We start from the raw sequence: 15,790 nt of genomic DNA, 5'->3' as shown, positions 1-15,790 counted from the left end.
TCGCCTCTTAGCTCCGTCGTCATTTCTACGCCTAAAGTCGTGCAAATTACGAGTCGCTGAACCTTCACCGCCAGAAAATTACCCCAGCAAGAGGACGGCGGCGGCGGCATGGCGTAAAAACCTCCCGTCTTGTTTTTCCAAGTTAATTTGAGGGAAACGGCACTTCCTCGGTGCGGTTTGATTGGCTCTGACGTTCCTAAAGACTGCAATCAGAGGGCCGTTTTGAGACTTTGTCACAGATTAAAATCAAGAAAAGGTGCGGGGGGGGGGGGGGAGCAGACCGCCACTCGTACAAAGTGATCTGGCCCGGCTGGGACGCTTTTTTGACACAGCCGTGGCTGCACATAATCAGCGTGGGACTGCAGCCGGACCTTGTCACATTAAAGAAGCTTGCTTGAGCTCATTCGAAAAAAATGTACTGACTGACTACATGTGTTCATGTGTAGAAATAGAAACGAGGACAAGGGATCCAGTAAAACCATAACAGAATACAGAGGATCCTTTATTCTAGACGTTACTGATGTCGGGCCGATTCATTGTATCTCCAAAACCGTCACACTTTTCAGGGGACCCCAAAAACGGCAGGTTTGTTCAACCATTAGCATTGCATCGTCAAAGAGAGCAAGCCATTTTCAAGACTCTAGATTATAAATAACACACACATACACATGTGGACTGAGATCAATAGTCCACATTTGTGAAATACGATGCAATTCGCAAATTTTTGACTTGTGAGGTAGTGCTAGTTATTCGTAGGCGCCCTTTAGTGGTATGTAAAAGAACAGCTGCCTAAATACAGTTACATAGTAGTGTTCGGGCATTAACCTTATTAGAACATTACACTGCATTAAATTGTAGTATTTTTTTTGTTAACTCAAATTTAGTTGGTTTTTTCTGTGTGTGATTCCTTAATTAAATCATTAAGCCGTTTTAACTGCAGCATTAATTTTGAAACAGTCTGTAATGTAACAGTGGTTTACTATGTTATTAACTCATTTACTCCCAAAAACGTATAAATATTTTCTATTTTAAATGCCCCAAAGACGTATTTATACGTTTTTTTCTGTTTGTTTTTATGCCGGAGCATACAGAAGGCTTTGATGCAGCCTCTCAACTGTAAAAAAAAAAAAAAAACGGTTAAAGCAACGGTAGTTATATAAACAAATGGCCAGCAGGTGGCTGAAGAGCAAAAGAGATGAACCAGGACCATGTTTGAAAAAGAGCTCTTTTACTCTCTTACTTTTTAAATAGATTTGTGAATAATGATGACTCTTAGCTATTCTAATGCTAATTGCTGCAAAACGTTAACAGATAAAAATGTACCTTTTTTTCCTGATGAAAGAAGAGACTCTAATCTTTCTTTTGGTAGGTTCCATGTTTTTATAGCAATAGAACACAATATTCTGTGGGCCGTGCAAAATCTGTCAATATCCAGTAAAACAACCGTGAGTGAAGGGGATTGCTTTAGTGAAAATGGCTGGGAGGGAATGAGTTATAATATAATTTTATAATTTAGTAGTAAAAGCTCTCTTGGCGTGCCAAGCCTTTTTTTTTTTTTTTTTTTTAGCTGATACCAATAGTATACCGTAAATGACTGTTTATTTGAGATCATTTTACTTAGTAGAGAATTTATAGCTCAAGGTAATTGTTTCATTTTAAATGTCATTAAATCGGTTCCTGTTCACACAAAAGAGCACTTGTGTCCCCGATTATAGCAAGGTGCATACTGTGATTTTGTTATCTCCAATTATGAATCTCCAATTTTCTTTCTGAGCATTATTGTCCTTCTTTTATTGTTGGAGAGCAATTAAAAAAATAATAAACAAAATTTGTCATTACATGCATTTAACAGACTGTTGTTATATACAATACAACCATTTTTTACAGAAAGGCTTATTTGGAATAGTGAGGATTTAACAACCCCCAACTGTGATCATTATTCTCAATACTTTCCTTATCTTTGAATTAAATCCAACACGTCCTGGACTATAAAAAGGAAGGAAGGGCAGTGGTGGTCCATTTTTTTTCATTTACACAGGAGGATTTAAAAAAAAAAAAAAATGAACAGGAAAAAAACTACACACTGATGTGGCAAAATTTATGCGTTTCATTTGTTGGACCTGTGCATGGCAACTGCTTCCATGGGGTTGCCGTGCAGCAGGGAGCCATACAGTTGATGTGCTATATGGCAAGGAGGTGATTTAAGGAGAGCCACTTACGTGGGTTGATGATCTTCACAGTGGAGTCGGGGTCCGGATGCTGTTTATGGATCACTTGTGTGCAGATCTGCTCAGCGAGGATCTGAAGACGGAATGGAGGTAAAAAAAAAAATTAAAAAAAACACACACAAAACAATACATTCACATTGTTATGCACTGTCCTGTTATACGCATCATAATATTGCTTTACTGAAGGTAATCTGACCTCAAAGAGCACATTGTAGGTGGTCATGGAAAACTGGGCTGAGTGGAGCATCAGGCGCTCCGTGAGCAAGGAGAAGAGACTGTGACTAAGCATGATCTCAGACTTCCTCCTGATGAAAACAACAACAGATTCAAAACAAGGAAGAAATTCCGCAGCATTAACATTTTCGGATGAATCAATAAGTGCAGGAATTAAAGTATCAGCAAACAAATATTATGATGCTATGTATTCAAAGTAAATGTAGCATCAAAATCGGATTAAATACGGTTGCATTCTACATTTTATAGGTTGGGGAGAGTTAAAAATTGTGATTATCAGAATAAAACTGCATTTGTACTGATTGCAGCATTCGATCTATTTGGGGAAAAATATGTATAACAGAAATATAACTACTATTGATATATAAATAAATGCCTTTATGTGTGACTGTGTGATAATTGTACACATATCTCCTTTGTCATTTATGTAAAATATATACAATTTCAATTTTTAATAAATCTGCATTGTACAATTAAAGGTTTTTGAGCTGATTTGTGAAATACAATATACAGTTCTCTGTATTGGGATAATTAGGCCTCTCCTTTTCATTAGAAAATATTTTTATAAAAATATTCAATTCAAATAAAAACCATATATCAAAATTTATAGAAACATGGTCTACGTATATAGAATTTTTTAACCTAATTCTGGTTACTTAATTCTGCCTGTTAGTGAGAGCCACCACATTGTGATAACTTACATTGATGTTTCTGCATTTGGCAATTTATTATCATATTATATTATTAGTATGGGATTTTTTTTTAATAGGTTTTAGGTGAACTGATGAATACACACACGCTCGCACGCACATACACATTCTCACCCACATACAAAAAAAATAAAAAATAAATAAATAAATAAATAAATAAATAAATAAAAATATATATATATATATTAAAAATATAATAATAAAAAATAAAAAAGGAGAGCAATGATGACATGTCAAATCGAATGAACAATACTGAGCTCTATAAAAATAAAAATAAAAAAATATTTTTATATTAGAAAACTGCAATTACATCCCCCCTCGATTTATAGACAATATTACGTATTTATAATTTCATATTATTCTAAAACAGTTTTCGCATAATGAAACGCTTCCTCCAATGTTTGGACAAAGAATATATATTTTTTATAATTCAAGGCCTTATCCCTATTTGCAAAGAAATATCAAATGTTTTACATTCTAAAACTATATTGTACTCTTGTCATTTGTGAAGGAGAAAAAAAATATATCATAATATTTTACCAAACTGTATTTCTACAATAAAGGCCTCTGGTACTCTTCAAATGAGTGCGGCCCTGAGTGGTTTTATTCGCAAATGCTGTGTATTCACAAACTAAATGTCTTCTGTCCATTCAATATATTCATAAAAGACGTTTTGCTTACTTGGGTGACAAATATTTGAGGAAGTATCCCAACACTTTGAGTGTCTGCACTCTGATCCCTTCACTTTTGGATGCCAGAAGCTTGTAAATCACACTGCAACAAAGACCAAGAATGAAAGAACATTTCACATGAAGCCATCGACGGGCAATATGAAAACATCTGCGTGTGTACGACTGCTATACCGAATGCCGTTACGCTGGTCGAAGGCCTGCACCATGGATCCGGGGTGTTCAGACATCAGTGCCACCAGCAACTGCAGCACATCCATGAGGTTGTCATCCTATTAGGACAAAGACAAGTTTTATGTCTCATGTTTTAAAATGTTATTATATTTATGTACCATGTAGAGCCAAATATTCACAGAGATGCAGTTGGGAATTTGTGTGCCTGTGTTTTTCATAGCGACAGCAAGTGTTGAACAACGGTGCCATCTAGTGGCGATTTTGCACGCTCACCTCATGCATGGTGAGGAGATAGTTGAGGATGCTCTGGAGTTCATCTTCCTTCACACCGTTGTCCTGAAACAACATTGGACAGGTTTCATCATGATTAAAAATGTCTTCAAGCAAGTCTGAACATGGAGCTGGTGGAGATGCCAGCAGCCTACTTTTTATTTTTTATTTTTTATTTTTTTACTAGCGTCGAGCTGGTTACAATTTAATAAAAGCATCATGTTTTCATTAACTTAGAAATCTACCCGAGTACCTTGCCTAATATATTGCTAAATCTGATATTCTGGTAAAAGTATAATTGTGTTAAGAAAACTGTCTCTACATTGTACTACATTAGAATAGTGAAGCAGTGCCAAAACATCACGTTGTATAAAAAAAAATAATGATAAAAACTGAAATTAAAGACAAGCTGTCAATATTTTGTCACTCAAAACTAGTCAATGAGGTGGCGTTTCAAAAAGTTGATTTGCACGATTATACTTATAAATGAATCTGTGTGTAAATATCTGCAAACCTTGTAATTGATCATATTACAACATTAATATATGGGGGCCAGTACACATGACAACCACGACACTCAAAAGAAAATGATGATGGAGAGTGCGGCTATTGTTACCGTGACGACCGGGGGCGGAGCTAGCGTCTGCTTACCTTTTGGCTTTGACATGATAGTGTTTCTGTGTAGTATTGTATCAAGCAGCTACATAGAGCTTCATTGGTCATTTCCATGACACCATAATGGCTAATTATTATACTAACCATTATGCTATCACGACATGCTATTAAAGTGAGCATCTGTTATGTGATTTTGGACTAAAACTGAGACTCAATTTAAATATGGCTGATAAAATTAACACTACTGCTAGCTTACCTTCATTATGAGCTGCTTGACAAATAAAAGCAGAAAGGCTCGCAAAGCCGGCATTTCCTTTGGCCTCGGACCATCTTGAAAACATCGGAAGCAGAAAGTTTGTCGATTGTTTGATGTGAACGCCACACGATGAATCGTGCACTGGGCGCTCTCTTACCGAGTCCTTTGGGCACGACGCCGCTGCGGTCCTGCGGATTGACCACCCAGTAGTAGTACTTGAGCGTGTGCATGACCTGCAGCACGGTGCCCACCCGGCGGATGGCGTTGTAGATGTTGACGGTGCTGATGAACTCAGTGGCCAGGTACGTGTACAGAGTCAGCTGCACCTGTGAGGGAACATCAAAGGGAGAGGAGACAACTTTATTGCACTTTGGATTTGAAGCAGTAGGAAGCTTGTCAGCTTCCATGTAGCCCAATGGGCGGAATTTAAAATGTATAGAAAAAAAATTATTTGAAAATTGCTAATATTCATGAAAATAAATGTTAAGTATTTTAATAGAGTAATAATTATTTACAAGAATATTGAAATAACATTAACTCTTTGACTGCCAGACGTTTTCAGAAAAGGGATGCCGTGGGTGCCAGCCAATTTAAGCATTTTTGACTGATCTTTCAAGGTCCACAGAAAATTATGTGTTTGGACTATGGAAACACACATACTACCAAATGAAAGATTGGACTCTCATCTTTCATCAGAAAAAAAAGTTTGTTTCTACCTTATTCCGTTTTTCAGTAATCAACAATAGAAAATGGTTAGTTTCACCTCTGTTTTGAAAAAACGTCTTTTAACGTCTTTGGCACGACTCCATAGGATTTTACTCAACGTTATTTAACGTTTTTGGCAGTCAAAGAGTTAAGAAAATATTTAAAATTGAAAAGCATCAAAAATATTTTCAAACTATGTTTTAATAATAAAATGTACCTGTGTGTAAATAAGTGTTTATTTTAAATATTATGTTGTACCACCCCCCCCCACACAATGTCACAATCATGTATTTTTTATGTAAATTGTTTTTATTAACAAAATTGAAGTCAATGTTACACATCACAAAAAGATTTTTGTCTGATTCATCATATTTGTATATCTTAATTTCTTCCTGACTTTCTACACTAAATATGTCATAAAATACTGTGTACTTTTTTTTTAATATTTCACATCATTGGTACAGTATGGACTGCCAGTCTTTTGGTAGTATTTTTCTTCTTTTTTCTTACATAATTATTTTTAAATCAATTTTAGTCAAACAATTACAGCAACTATTATTGCATTGTTATTGTTATTATCATGCTGCCATTGTGATTGTGCCAAATCTAATTTTATTTCTTAACTGATACTTGAATCATACTTTTGAATACAATTTTTAACTGCTCTACCCAACTCTGGTCCTGTTAAGAGTATAAACCAAGCATGTCTGCCATATGGCGTTGTTACCTTGGCGGTGGCATGGATCCAAATGGCGGGATTGAACAGAATGTGGTCACACAGCTGCTTGAGCAGCAGGATGCCGTTCTGCAAGTTGCTCAGGTACCTGGAGAAGGCCAGCACGATGTCGAGGACGGACCGCGTCACGTGCACCTTGGACGACTGCAGCGGGATACAAACAAGAGACACAAAAGGGAGGTGATGGTGTCTGTGAAGAATCGCAAAGGCCGTTTCGCCAAGCACACAAACACAGCGGTGACCTTCAGATAGTGGAAAATGCGGAATTATATGAAGTCTGTTTGACTGGGAATCAAAGCAAAGTTAACACCAAGCGCTTAAGTTCAATTCTGTGTATACATAGAATAAAGTGCTAGTACTTCAAAAAAATATTCTATTGTTGAGACCAAACACTATTATGAAGTGCTTTAATGTGTAATCCTTCAATTCCAATGAGCTTCTTGATGTTTTGCCATTTTATAACACTTTATACACACACTTCATAAATGTGGTGAAATGACCAAAACTTGAAAATACATTATGGTACGAGACTAAAACTGGACATCCATTATTTTTGGACTTGTTATAAATGTCAAAATTAAAACATCTTTTTCTCTGATCAGGAACGCAAGTAGTGTAAATAACTAAGAAATTTATGAAAATAGTGATTTTCTTTTTTCTAAATTTGCATTATTTATTCATCCGCCATATAATTTTAATTCCTTATTCTATTATCATCAACATAATCATCATCATTATTAACTCTTTGACTGCCAAAAACGTTAAATAACGTTTCGTAAAATCCTATGGAGGAGTGCCAAAGACGTTAAAAGACGTTTCTTTTTTTTCAAAACAGGTGAAACTAACCATTTTCTATTGTTGATTACTCAAAAACGGAATAAGGTAGAAACAAACTTTTTTTTTTCTGATGGAAGATGAGAGTCCAATCTTGTTTTGGCAGTATGTGTGTTTCCATAGTCCAAACACATAATTTTCTATGGACCTTGAAAAATCAGTCAAAATGCTTAAAATCGGCTGGCACCCACGGCATCCCTTTTCTGAAAACGTCTGGCAGTCAAAGAGTTAAGAATTTGTTTATTCGTCAGATGTTTTGGGAGGGAGAACGAGGACTCAAGTAGATCCTGTGAATTTGACCAACCTTCTCCAAAGTGTATCCAATGACCAGAAAGCCTTTGCAGGCCAGGACCTGCTCTTGCATGGCCACAGAGTTCTTCAGCAACTCCATCACAAAAGACAGCAGCGTGCAGCTACGAGGCAAACGCACACAAAGACAAAAACAGTTACAACAGTGACAGACAGGAACAATAATCTTTGTGAGCTGCTGCTGACAAAGCCCGGAGTGTGAAGGGGGCCGCATACGACATGTGACGTGATTGAATGAGGGTGTCGTGTCCCCCGTGCTGACGGAACACACAGTGTCGCCTCGAGAAGGACGAAAGGGAGACAAGACCATAATGACACGCAGGTTATTATTGTGAAAGTGGCATAAAAAAAAACTGAATGAACGAATTAGTAATGAAACTCAGTAGTGCCTTCTGGAGAGTTGGGGAAAAAATTGACACAAAATTGTGTGGACATGTCTATCATGACAGAATGCACAATAAAGTCTCAGGGTCCCATGCATGAAATAGAACGGGAAGTTGGCCATTTTGGTTTTAAGCATCCATTTTGGGGGCAAATGATCCCGAAGTCCCAAAGACCCATGCCTGGGAATGAACAGGAAGTCGGCCATTTTGTTTTGTGTGTGCACTCTGTAAAACTATTTTAAGATGTTATTTTAATCGCTTTGTGTACCAGACTTGACGACGACACACAATTTCCACGTGTTACAGTTGATAATACACGGTGCCGATGCACTCATCTCGCTATATACATGTGAACAGTATGTGCGTTTCCATAGTTACCAGACAGAGGTGTCCAGCTCGTGGCTGGAGGGCTGGCAGAAGTCCAGCTGTGCAAAGAGGGGGAAGAGGACCTGCACACCACCGATGGAGTGAATACCACTCTGAACAGAGTGAGTCACCACCGCTTTCACATCCTGCACAGTCAAAACAAGCCACAATCAAGTTACTTTTCGCCATCGCTTTATTAATCATTGCTGTGTTAATCATTGGTGTGTTCCTGTGATGCCTAATAGTACTTAGAAATGGAACAAAAGTTAACTCTGCAACCTGCATGCAGTACAGATCAGATTGTGTACATTGTCAAAATATTACAAACTGGGTCAAATTATTTATATGCTAATACGCGGATACACGCATGTTCAATCTGGTTGGATTTGGATTTTTTTATTTCTGATATATAAGAGCAAAGATACTTGTTTGTATCTTGGACAAAACATGGAGTCCTAACTTTTCTGGTTTAGTGTGTATTTATTTAGATAAATTCTATTTTATAATCATATAAAATAAATGAATAAAGAATATTCTCTATTTTTTACAATTTATTTTATTATTCTTTATTGTTAAAAACCACTCAGTGCTGCATACATTTAACTATACATGACAAAAACATGTATTCATTTATTGAACTTAATTATTTATTTTATTTTTAATCGTTACGAAGTGCTCCCTAATTTTTTTAGTTGCAATATTTATTATTAATGTCACTCACTCAGTGCTGGCCAAATTTACAAAGTGAAATGTGAAGATTACCATATTCATTTAGATTGTCATTATAATAAAATAAATGGCAATAATAAATAAGAATATTGTTATGCATTTTTTTGTATGTTTATTTGTGCTACTCTGCCATACAACCACTTTTTGACATTGGAAATGGACAATAATGATTAATTAGATACAGGCTATTATATCCATTTCGTTTTTTATTGACATTTCTCACAGTGTGCTGGGGTGGGGCAGCTTGTTTTCTTTGATGAGAGGGAAAAGTCAACAACTACTTGAGTGAAAAAAGCAGGTGAGAAAAGTGCAATGTGTGTGTTGAGTGCATGTCATTAAGATTGCTGCTTGTACAGTTTTGTGAGCATCGTAATAAGCAGACCTGGAGATATTTCCAGCAGGTGAACCTTCTACTCTAATGAGGCAGCTGTACAGAAAACTCTTGTCACCAGTGCTGAGGGGGATACGTGATACAGTGACTGTGTTCAAAATCATTCAGCCATTTTCTACTCCCTAATCAATATATAGAGATTTTTATATGGTGGACTTATATACTGCAGTTCACTACAAAGTCTACTAAAAATCCCTATCACATCTGAATTAGGGATTTTTACTTACTGGTGGACTATTTACAGTATATGTAGTTCACAAAAAAAAAAAATTAAAACCATACGAGCCAATGCAATTCTGAGCAGTTTACCTGGAGCATGAGTGCATGCGGGGAATGCACGAAAATAGAGGCGTTGTCCTTGGGGGAGGACTCAAGGCAGAGCTGGGCATCGGTGGCGCGGGGGTTGTACGCAAAAGCGATGGCGGCGGACAGCTTGCCATCGTACAGCAGCATCTTATGGTGCTCGGCAAACAGCAAGTCGCTTTCGGCCTTGTACTTGAACGTGCCCTGAGGAGTGACAAGATGAGGAGGCGATATAAAAAGTAAAAAGGAAAAAAAAAAAAAAAAAAGATGCCGCAGACAAAGTGTCGGCTGTCATTCCGTTTCGGCCCTCAGGTGCCTGAATAAATAACACTACTGAATAAATAACATGCAGCTGCAACACTCCAAATTGACAGTAGTGGTCTTTATTGCCTCTTGTGTTTTCTTGTGTGTCGCACTGAATCATATTTTATTTATTTATTTTATTTCCAATAAACAAAATCCTTCCATAAAAACAGTCTGATAAAAAAAAAAAGCATTATCAGAAAGGAGAATTTCAGTAAACTGATGGTATATCACTTTTTCTAGGATTGGAATGGGCTGATGTTTTTTCAGTATTGTAACATCAAGACTAGTCATATTTTTTTAGAAGACGAAATGACGGCAGTTTTAAAGGCTTTTGGAAATATTCCAGTTTGAAGTGACATACCGACCAGATGAGCAAGTTGTGGTAACAAACTGCTCAGCACACACTTTAGAAATCTAGTGGATAACTCATCAAGGCAGCACATTAATAGACTCAGGTCTCATCCATGAATTTCGGTGTAGCTACAAAAAGCATTTTAGTGTTTTGGGAGCCCCAAAAATTATTATTATTTTTTTTTAAACCAGGCCCTAGAGCGTATACGAAACACTGATCTCACATTTCTCTATGTAGAACACCTTTTTTTTCCTTTTCCTTTTCAGGGCACTGGCTATGTAGTTTGTCTGTATGTATTACTGTGCTGTGGTGGAAAACGCCCATTGAAATGCATGTAATCAAGATACATTCAAGCATTGATGTACATGTAAGCATATTTAATTGTCATTTCATATTTTTAGAAACTACAGACGCTCCCCTACTTACAAACATTCGAGTTACGAACAACGGTACATACAAACATGTCTGCGCGCATGTCAAAAAATGTTCGGAAAGAGATGCTGTAAGTTGGATTTTGTATTGCGCACCTTTTTCCGAGTACTGTAGTGCTTCTTTCCGCCGCTAATACCGACGCTTGGCGCTGTGAGAGCTCACCCAGCATTGGAGGCTCAGCAACGTGTCGAGGAGGAGGAAGAAGAAGAAGAAACGCCTGTCGCTCATAGATAAAGCCATCGCACTCTTCGAGCAGCAAGACCCAAATATTTGAACGTTGCACAAAGGTTGCAAATCAATTGAATGATGCCATACAGTGCTACCGCATCATTTATGATGAAAAAAGAAGAAAACTGTGCAATCGTCGTTAGATCGCTTCTTTCGGCCAGTTTCTAGTAAATCCAAGGAAGATACTCATCAACCCTCATCTTCTTCTCCTCGACCCTCAACTTCTTCCTACATTGAAGTTACGGAGGAGGAAGTAACTTTTGAAGCCCATTCCAGCGACGACGAAGAACCTCTCATGATATAAAATCCTCCTCTTCCTCCTCCTCCATCAAATCCTTAAGCATCGAGTACATCTTCCAAAAGTAAGTTAAACTTCATTTTATTTATCTTATTACGTACATGTACATACTGTGTGTGTCTCTCGCTCTCTCTCTCTAACATACGTAGTACAGTACTGTACGTATTCTCTTTAAACATAAATTATAATACAAAATATAGCACTGAAGCAACTTACGAACAAATTCACCTTACGAACGATGGCTCGGAACGTAACTCGTTCGTAAGTTGGGGAGCGTCTGTATTACATTGTAGAGTGCTATTTTTGTAATCAAAAACATGCTACAAAAAGGGAGTTAAGTTAAAATAAAACGTTTTTGGTTGTAACTTGTCGCACCCTCGTACCTGGTACCCTGGCCCCAGCTGGTAGATGGCCAGGATCTGCGCAGCATTGAGGGCTTCTCCGAATAAGTACACGGCACCCATCTGGCCACAGAAGACCCGGTTGGCGTCGGCCGTTTCGGATGAGCCAAGGAAGCACTTGTCGAACGTCTATGGGATGAAACCATTCAGTTTTTTAGCTCACCCAAAAAAAAAAAAAAAAAAGTATTAAGGTCTATGATGATGAAAAGAGGCAAAAATAGCAGCAAAGTTGCAAGGACAATGTGCTATAAATATCCTCAATCGTCTGCAGTTCTTTTTAGAACGTGATTGTAGACTCAAGAAATCCTCCACGCTGTGCCACCAGTGCATGCAGTGATTTGCGAGTGATTGGCAGAAGGGAGATTCACGTGTGCATCTTTCGCACAATTTCGCCCAGTTATATCCGCACACAAAAAAATGAAATGAAAGCTACGCAGCAAGGCCAGCTGATCAAGCAAAGACTAGAGATTATGTGTCCATTTGCAGTGGACAACACTGCATCTAAGTGAAGGAAGGAGCTGAAAAAGACTTTCCTTAACTCTTTGACTGCCAAAAACGTTAAATAACGTTTAGTACAATCCTAGGGAGGAGTGCCAAAGACGTTAAAAGACGTTTGTTTCAAAACAGAGGTGAAACTAACCATTTTCTATTGTTGATTACTGAAAAACGGAATAAGGTAGAAACAAACTTTTTTTTTCTGATGAAAGATGAGAGTCCAAACTTTCATTTGGTAGTATGTGTGTTTCCATAGTCCAAACACAACATTTTCTGTGGACCTTGAAAGATCAGTCAAAATGCTTAAATCGGCTGGCACCCACGGCATCCCTTTTCTGAAAACGTCTGGCAGTCAAAGAGTTAAACTTAAAAATATCTGATAGCTACAATCCTAATGTATAAGCTACATTGATAAACAGCCTTTCTGTCATTTTTTTAAGCCAGGCATGCACTTCAACGCGTACTGTACACAGAAAGAATTGGTCCGCTGCATCAAAAACCCCTACCCACATTCCCACAACCAGTCATTTACCGCCGGCAAAGAAAATAAAATGAAATCCATGGGGCTGATTTCAAGTCGATTTCAAGCCTTTCCTAGTCTTTTAAAGCGACACACCTGCCTCTGACACACCGCCACAGTAACTCACCCCCTATCTCCAACCTCATAATTAGCCCCAGGGGTGCACCACACTTTCAGAACACCTGCCTTAAGACCAATTAGCCACGCAATGGCAAAGGCTTTCTACTTACGTCGCTGGTGTTGACAAACCAGGCGATCTCTCCAAAGGACGCCAGCTCACCGTTGACGTAGCAGCTAATTTCGCTGTTTTTCCAGCGGTTGTAGACGTGCACCAGGGTCACCATGTACCACTGCAATGAAAAAGAAATGCCACATTTTGGAAACAATAACGGCCAAATGGCACAATCCCCCCCAAAAAAAAAAAGAAAGCCACCCACAGTTATTATCTAAAAACATGGCGGTGATTGACATTGTTGTTGTTTGTTTTTTCATTCCCATCTTACCTTCTGAGGTTTGAAGTCGTACTTCACACAGTGCTGGAATCCTTTCCCCTTGGTTTTCAACGAAGTCACTATCAAACAACCGCCCACAAAGTGTGCCGAGTAGCCAAGGCCTTTACTGGTGCGGAAACTGAATGAAAACAGAGAAGATAGTGAGTAAGAGTCCGAGGGAGGATGCCGTCCCATACAGGAAACCAGGACTGACCAGTAGAGGTAAGGTTTGTCTGTATCCACATTAATATTGTTGAGAGGGTCCATGCGGAGCCACGTATGGAACGTAAAGCCATTCTGGTACGGCCATTTTGCGATGGGTGGAAGCGCTATTGCCTGTTGGTAAACCAACACAACAACACAGAATGATTCGGATTTTTTTTTTTTTGGGGGGGGGGGGGGGGGATGCTGGTATAATATTGAAGTGAACTCACAGCTGCGTTTTTGCCAGGAAAGCTAAAGAAGGAGTCAGGGCCACTCCTATAAGCCATGTACTTCAGCACTGACAGAAGCTTCACAGCATGTCGAGGCTGAAAGGCAAAAATATATAAAATAATACAATATGTCATGTTTATGCATAACCTAGCCAAGCCTAACATAGGGAACGCACAAATTTGGGTAATCCTGAAGTTCACTTGGCTGTCAATCTGTCAGTCATACAGTTGGTTTGTTAATCAATGTGATATGAAGCTAAGCAAGTAAGTACCGTAGATGTGTTATTTATTTTGGTCTGTTTGTTGTAGTGGTAGGTAGTAGATGGGTAAAAAATGAGTTAGCCAGCTGGTTTGGTTGTTTTATATACAGTGAGTTAGTTATTTGGTTGGTTAGCCTAACTGACTAAATGACCTGGCTAACTGACCGTCTTGACTATGAACAAGCTTAACTCACCTTATAATTAGGCAGATAGCTAGGGTGGTTAAGTGAGCCAATTCCCTAGTTGGGTTAGTCGTCTGGCTGGTCAGTCAAGTTAAGTAGGTAGGTAACTAGGTAGGTGGATTAATCAGGTTAGTCAAAAGAAATGATGAGTAGCTTAGTTAGTTAGTTAGTTGGTTGGTTAGCCTAACTGACTAAATGACCTAGGTAACTGACCGTCTTGACTATGAACAAGCTTAACTCACCTTATAATTAGGCAGATAGCTAGGGTGGTTAAGTGAGCCAATTCCCTAGTTGGGTTAGTCGTCTGGCTGGTCAGTCAAGTTAAGTAGGTAGGTAACTAGGTAGGTGGATTAATCAGGTTAGTCAAAAGAAATGATGAGTAGCTTAGTTAGTTAGTTAGTTGGTTGGTTAGCCTAACTGACTAAATGACCTGGCTAACTGACCGTCTTGACTATGAACAAGCTTAACTCACCTTAGCTACTTTGCAGGCAAACTGACTGACTTGCTAGTTTTGTCAGTTAGGATTGTTACTGGTTAAGTCCGTTATGATAGTGAGTCTTGACACTAGCTAAGACAGTCGGTCAGTTAGTTGGGCTAGTAGCTAAGGAGGTTAGTTAATCTGTCAGGCAGTTATTTCGTCTTGTTAACAGCTAAAACTGAACGGAAATGTAATACAGTATTGCAATAATCCTGTGTTGATGCAATTAACACTACAAACATGCTTTAAGAGGTTTACTGTTTGATGTATTATTTTTATTTGAGCAGTGTCGCACTCCACAGGATCAAAAAGCACTGATTATGAAAGAAATCCTCTGGACCAAACATCATGAGCCATCATATCTGTGTGACAAGGACAACGATCCGGTGGGGCGGGGTGGGGGACGCCGGGCGCTTGACGCGTTTCTCAGCACATTCTTCACATATATGCCCGAGACGACATCATCTGACTCACCCACTGGCCTTTCTCCCCTTGCAGCTTGCTGAAGAACAGCTTCAGCTCTTTGACCGTGATACTGTAGCTGGCTAGCACGCCTAGCATGTCTACCAGCAGGTCTGAAAGAGAGAGAGAGAAAAAAAGCCACCGGTCATGCATGACATCCAATTGATGTGCACGTGCCAAGTAAATGAAAATGTTTTTTGGCCATGAAATCATGAACTTATGATCATTGCATATCAGAGGAATGATATTAAAAGATGGAGCATTTTCACTTGAGTAAACATCTTCTTTACCCTCACTTGACTGCACAGTTGCTGGAGGCCTGCACTGTTCTTGCTGGCGAGAAGGGCACTGATGCAAACACCGTCAGAACAGATCCCAGTAATGCTAGCAATTTCCCAAAGCCTTACAACAGAGTTGACGCACCCTCATTCTCAGCACCGCAAGCGCACCCCCAAAAAAAACTCACGCCAGAAAAAGTATCCAAACTTTGTTTCGTGTAAAGCTCAGTTGATTTGACGT

The 15,790-nt window shown here is 38.7% G+C and overlaps 1 protein-coding gene across 10 annotated transcripts in view; it reads right to left on the bottom strand.

Annotated features, from left to right (window-relative positions):
• Positions 1-15,790, bottom strand: part of lrba (LPS-responsive vesicle trafficking, beach and anchor containing) — a 218,242-nt gene that overhangs the window by 182,384 nt on the left and 20,068 nt on the right. For all 10 annotated transcript variants that reach the window (XM_077569992.1, XM_077569995.1, XM_077569997.1 and 7 more), the window contains exons 3-19: positions 15,284-15,384; positions 13,890-13,985; positions 13,670-13,791; positions 13,468-13,594; positions 13,195-13,314; positions 11,932-12,078; positions 9,939-10,136; positions 8,522-8,655; positions 7,756-7,864; positions 6,609-6,761; positions 5,334-5,502; positions 5,177-5,250; positions 4,309-4,371; positions 4,036-4,133; positions 3,854-3,946; positions 2,425-2,533; positions 2,220-2,301 (exon numbers count right to left, since the gene is read on the bottom strand). In XM_077569992.1, the coding sequence (XP_077426118.1) occupies positions 2,220-2,301; positions 2,425-2,533; positions 3,854-3,946; positions 4,036-4,133; positions 4,309-4,371; positions 5,177-5,250; positions 5,334-5,502; positions 6,609-6,761; positions 7,756-7,864; positions 8,522-8,655; positions 9,939-10,136; positions 11,932-12,078; positions 13,195-13,314; positions 13,468-13,594; positions 13,670-13,791; positions 13,890-13,985; positions 15,284-15,384 (1,995 nt within the window). The remainder of the gene's footprint in view (positions 1-2,219; positions 2,302-2,424; positions 2,534-3,853; positions 3,947-4,035; positions 4,134-4,308; positions 4,372-5,176; positions 5,251-5,333; positions 5,503-6,608; positions 6,762-7,755; positions 7,865-8,521; positions 8,656-9,938; positions 10,137-11,931; positions 12,079-13,194; positions 13,315-13,467; positions 13,595-13,669; positions 13,792-13,889; positions 13,986-15,283; positions 15,385-15,790) is intronic.

Source organism: Vanacampus margaritifer, chromosome 7, assembly GCF_051991255.1.
Source record: "Vanacampus margaritifer isolate UIUO_Vmar chromosome 7, RoL_Vmar_1.0, whole genome shotgun sequence".
NCBI classification, from domain to species: Eukaryota; Metazoa; Chordata; class Actinopteri; order Syngnathiformes; family Syngnathidae; genus Vanacampus; species Vanacampus margaritifer.
Note: the sequence above shows the minus strand (reverse complement) of the source record. Positions and strands in the feature narration are given on the sequence as shown.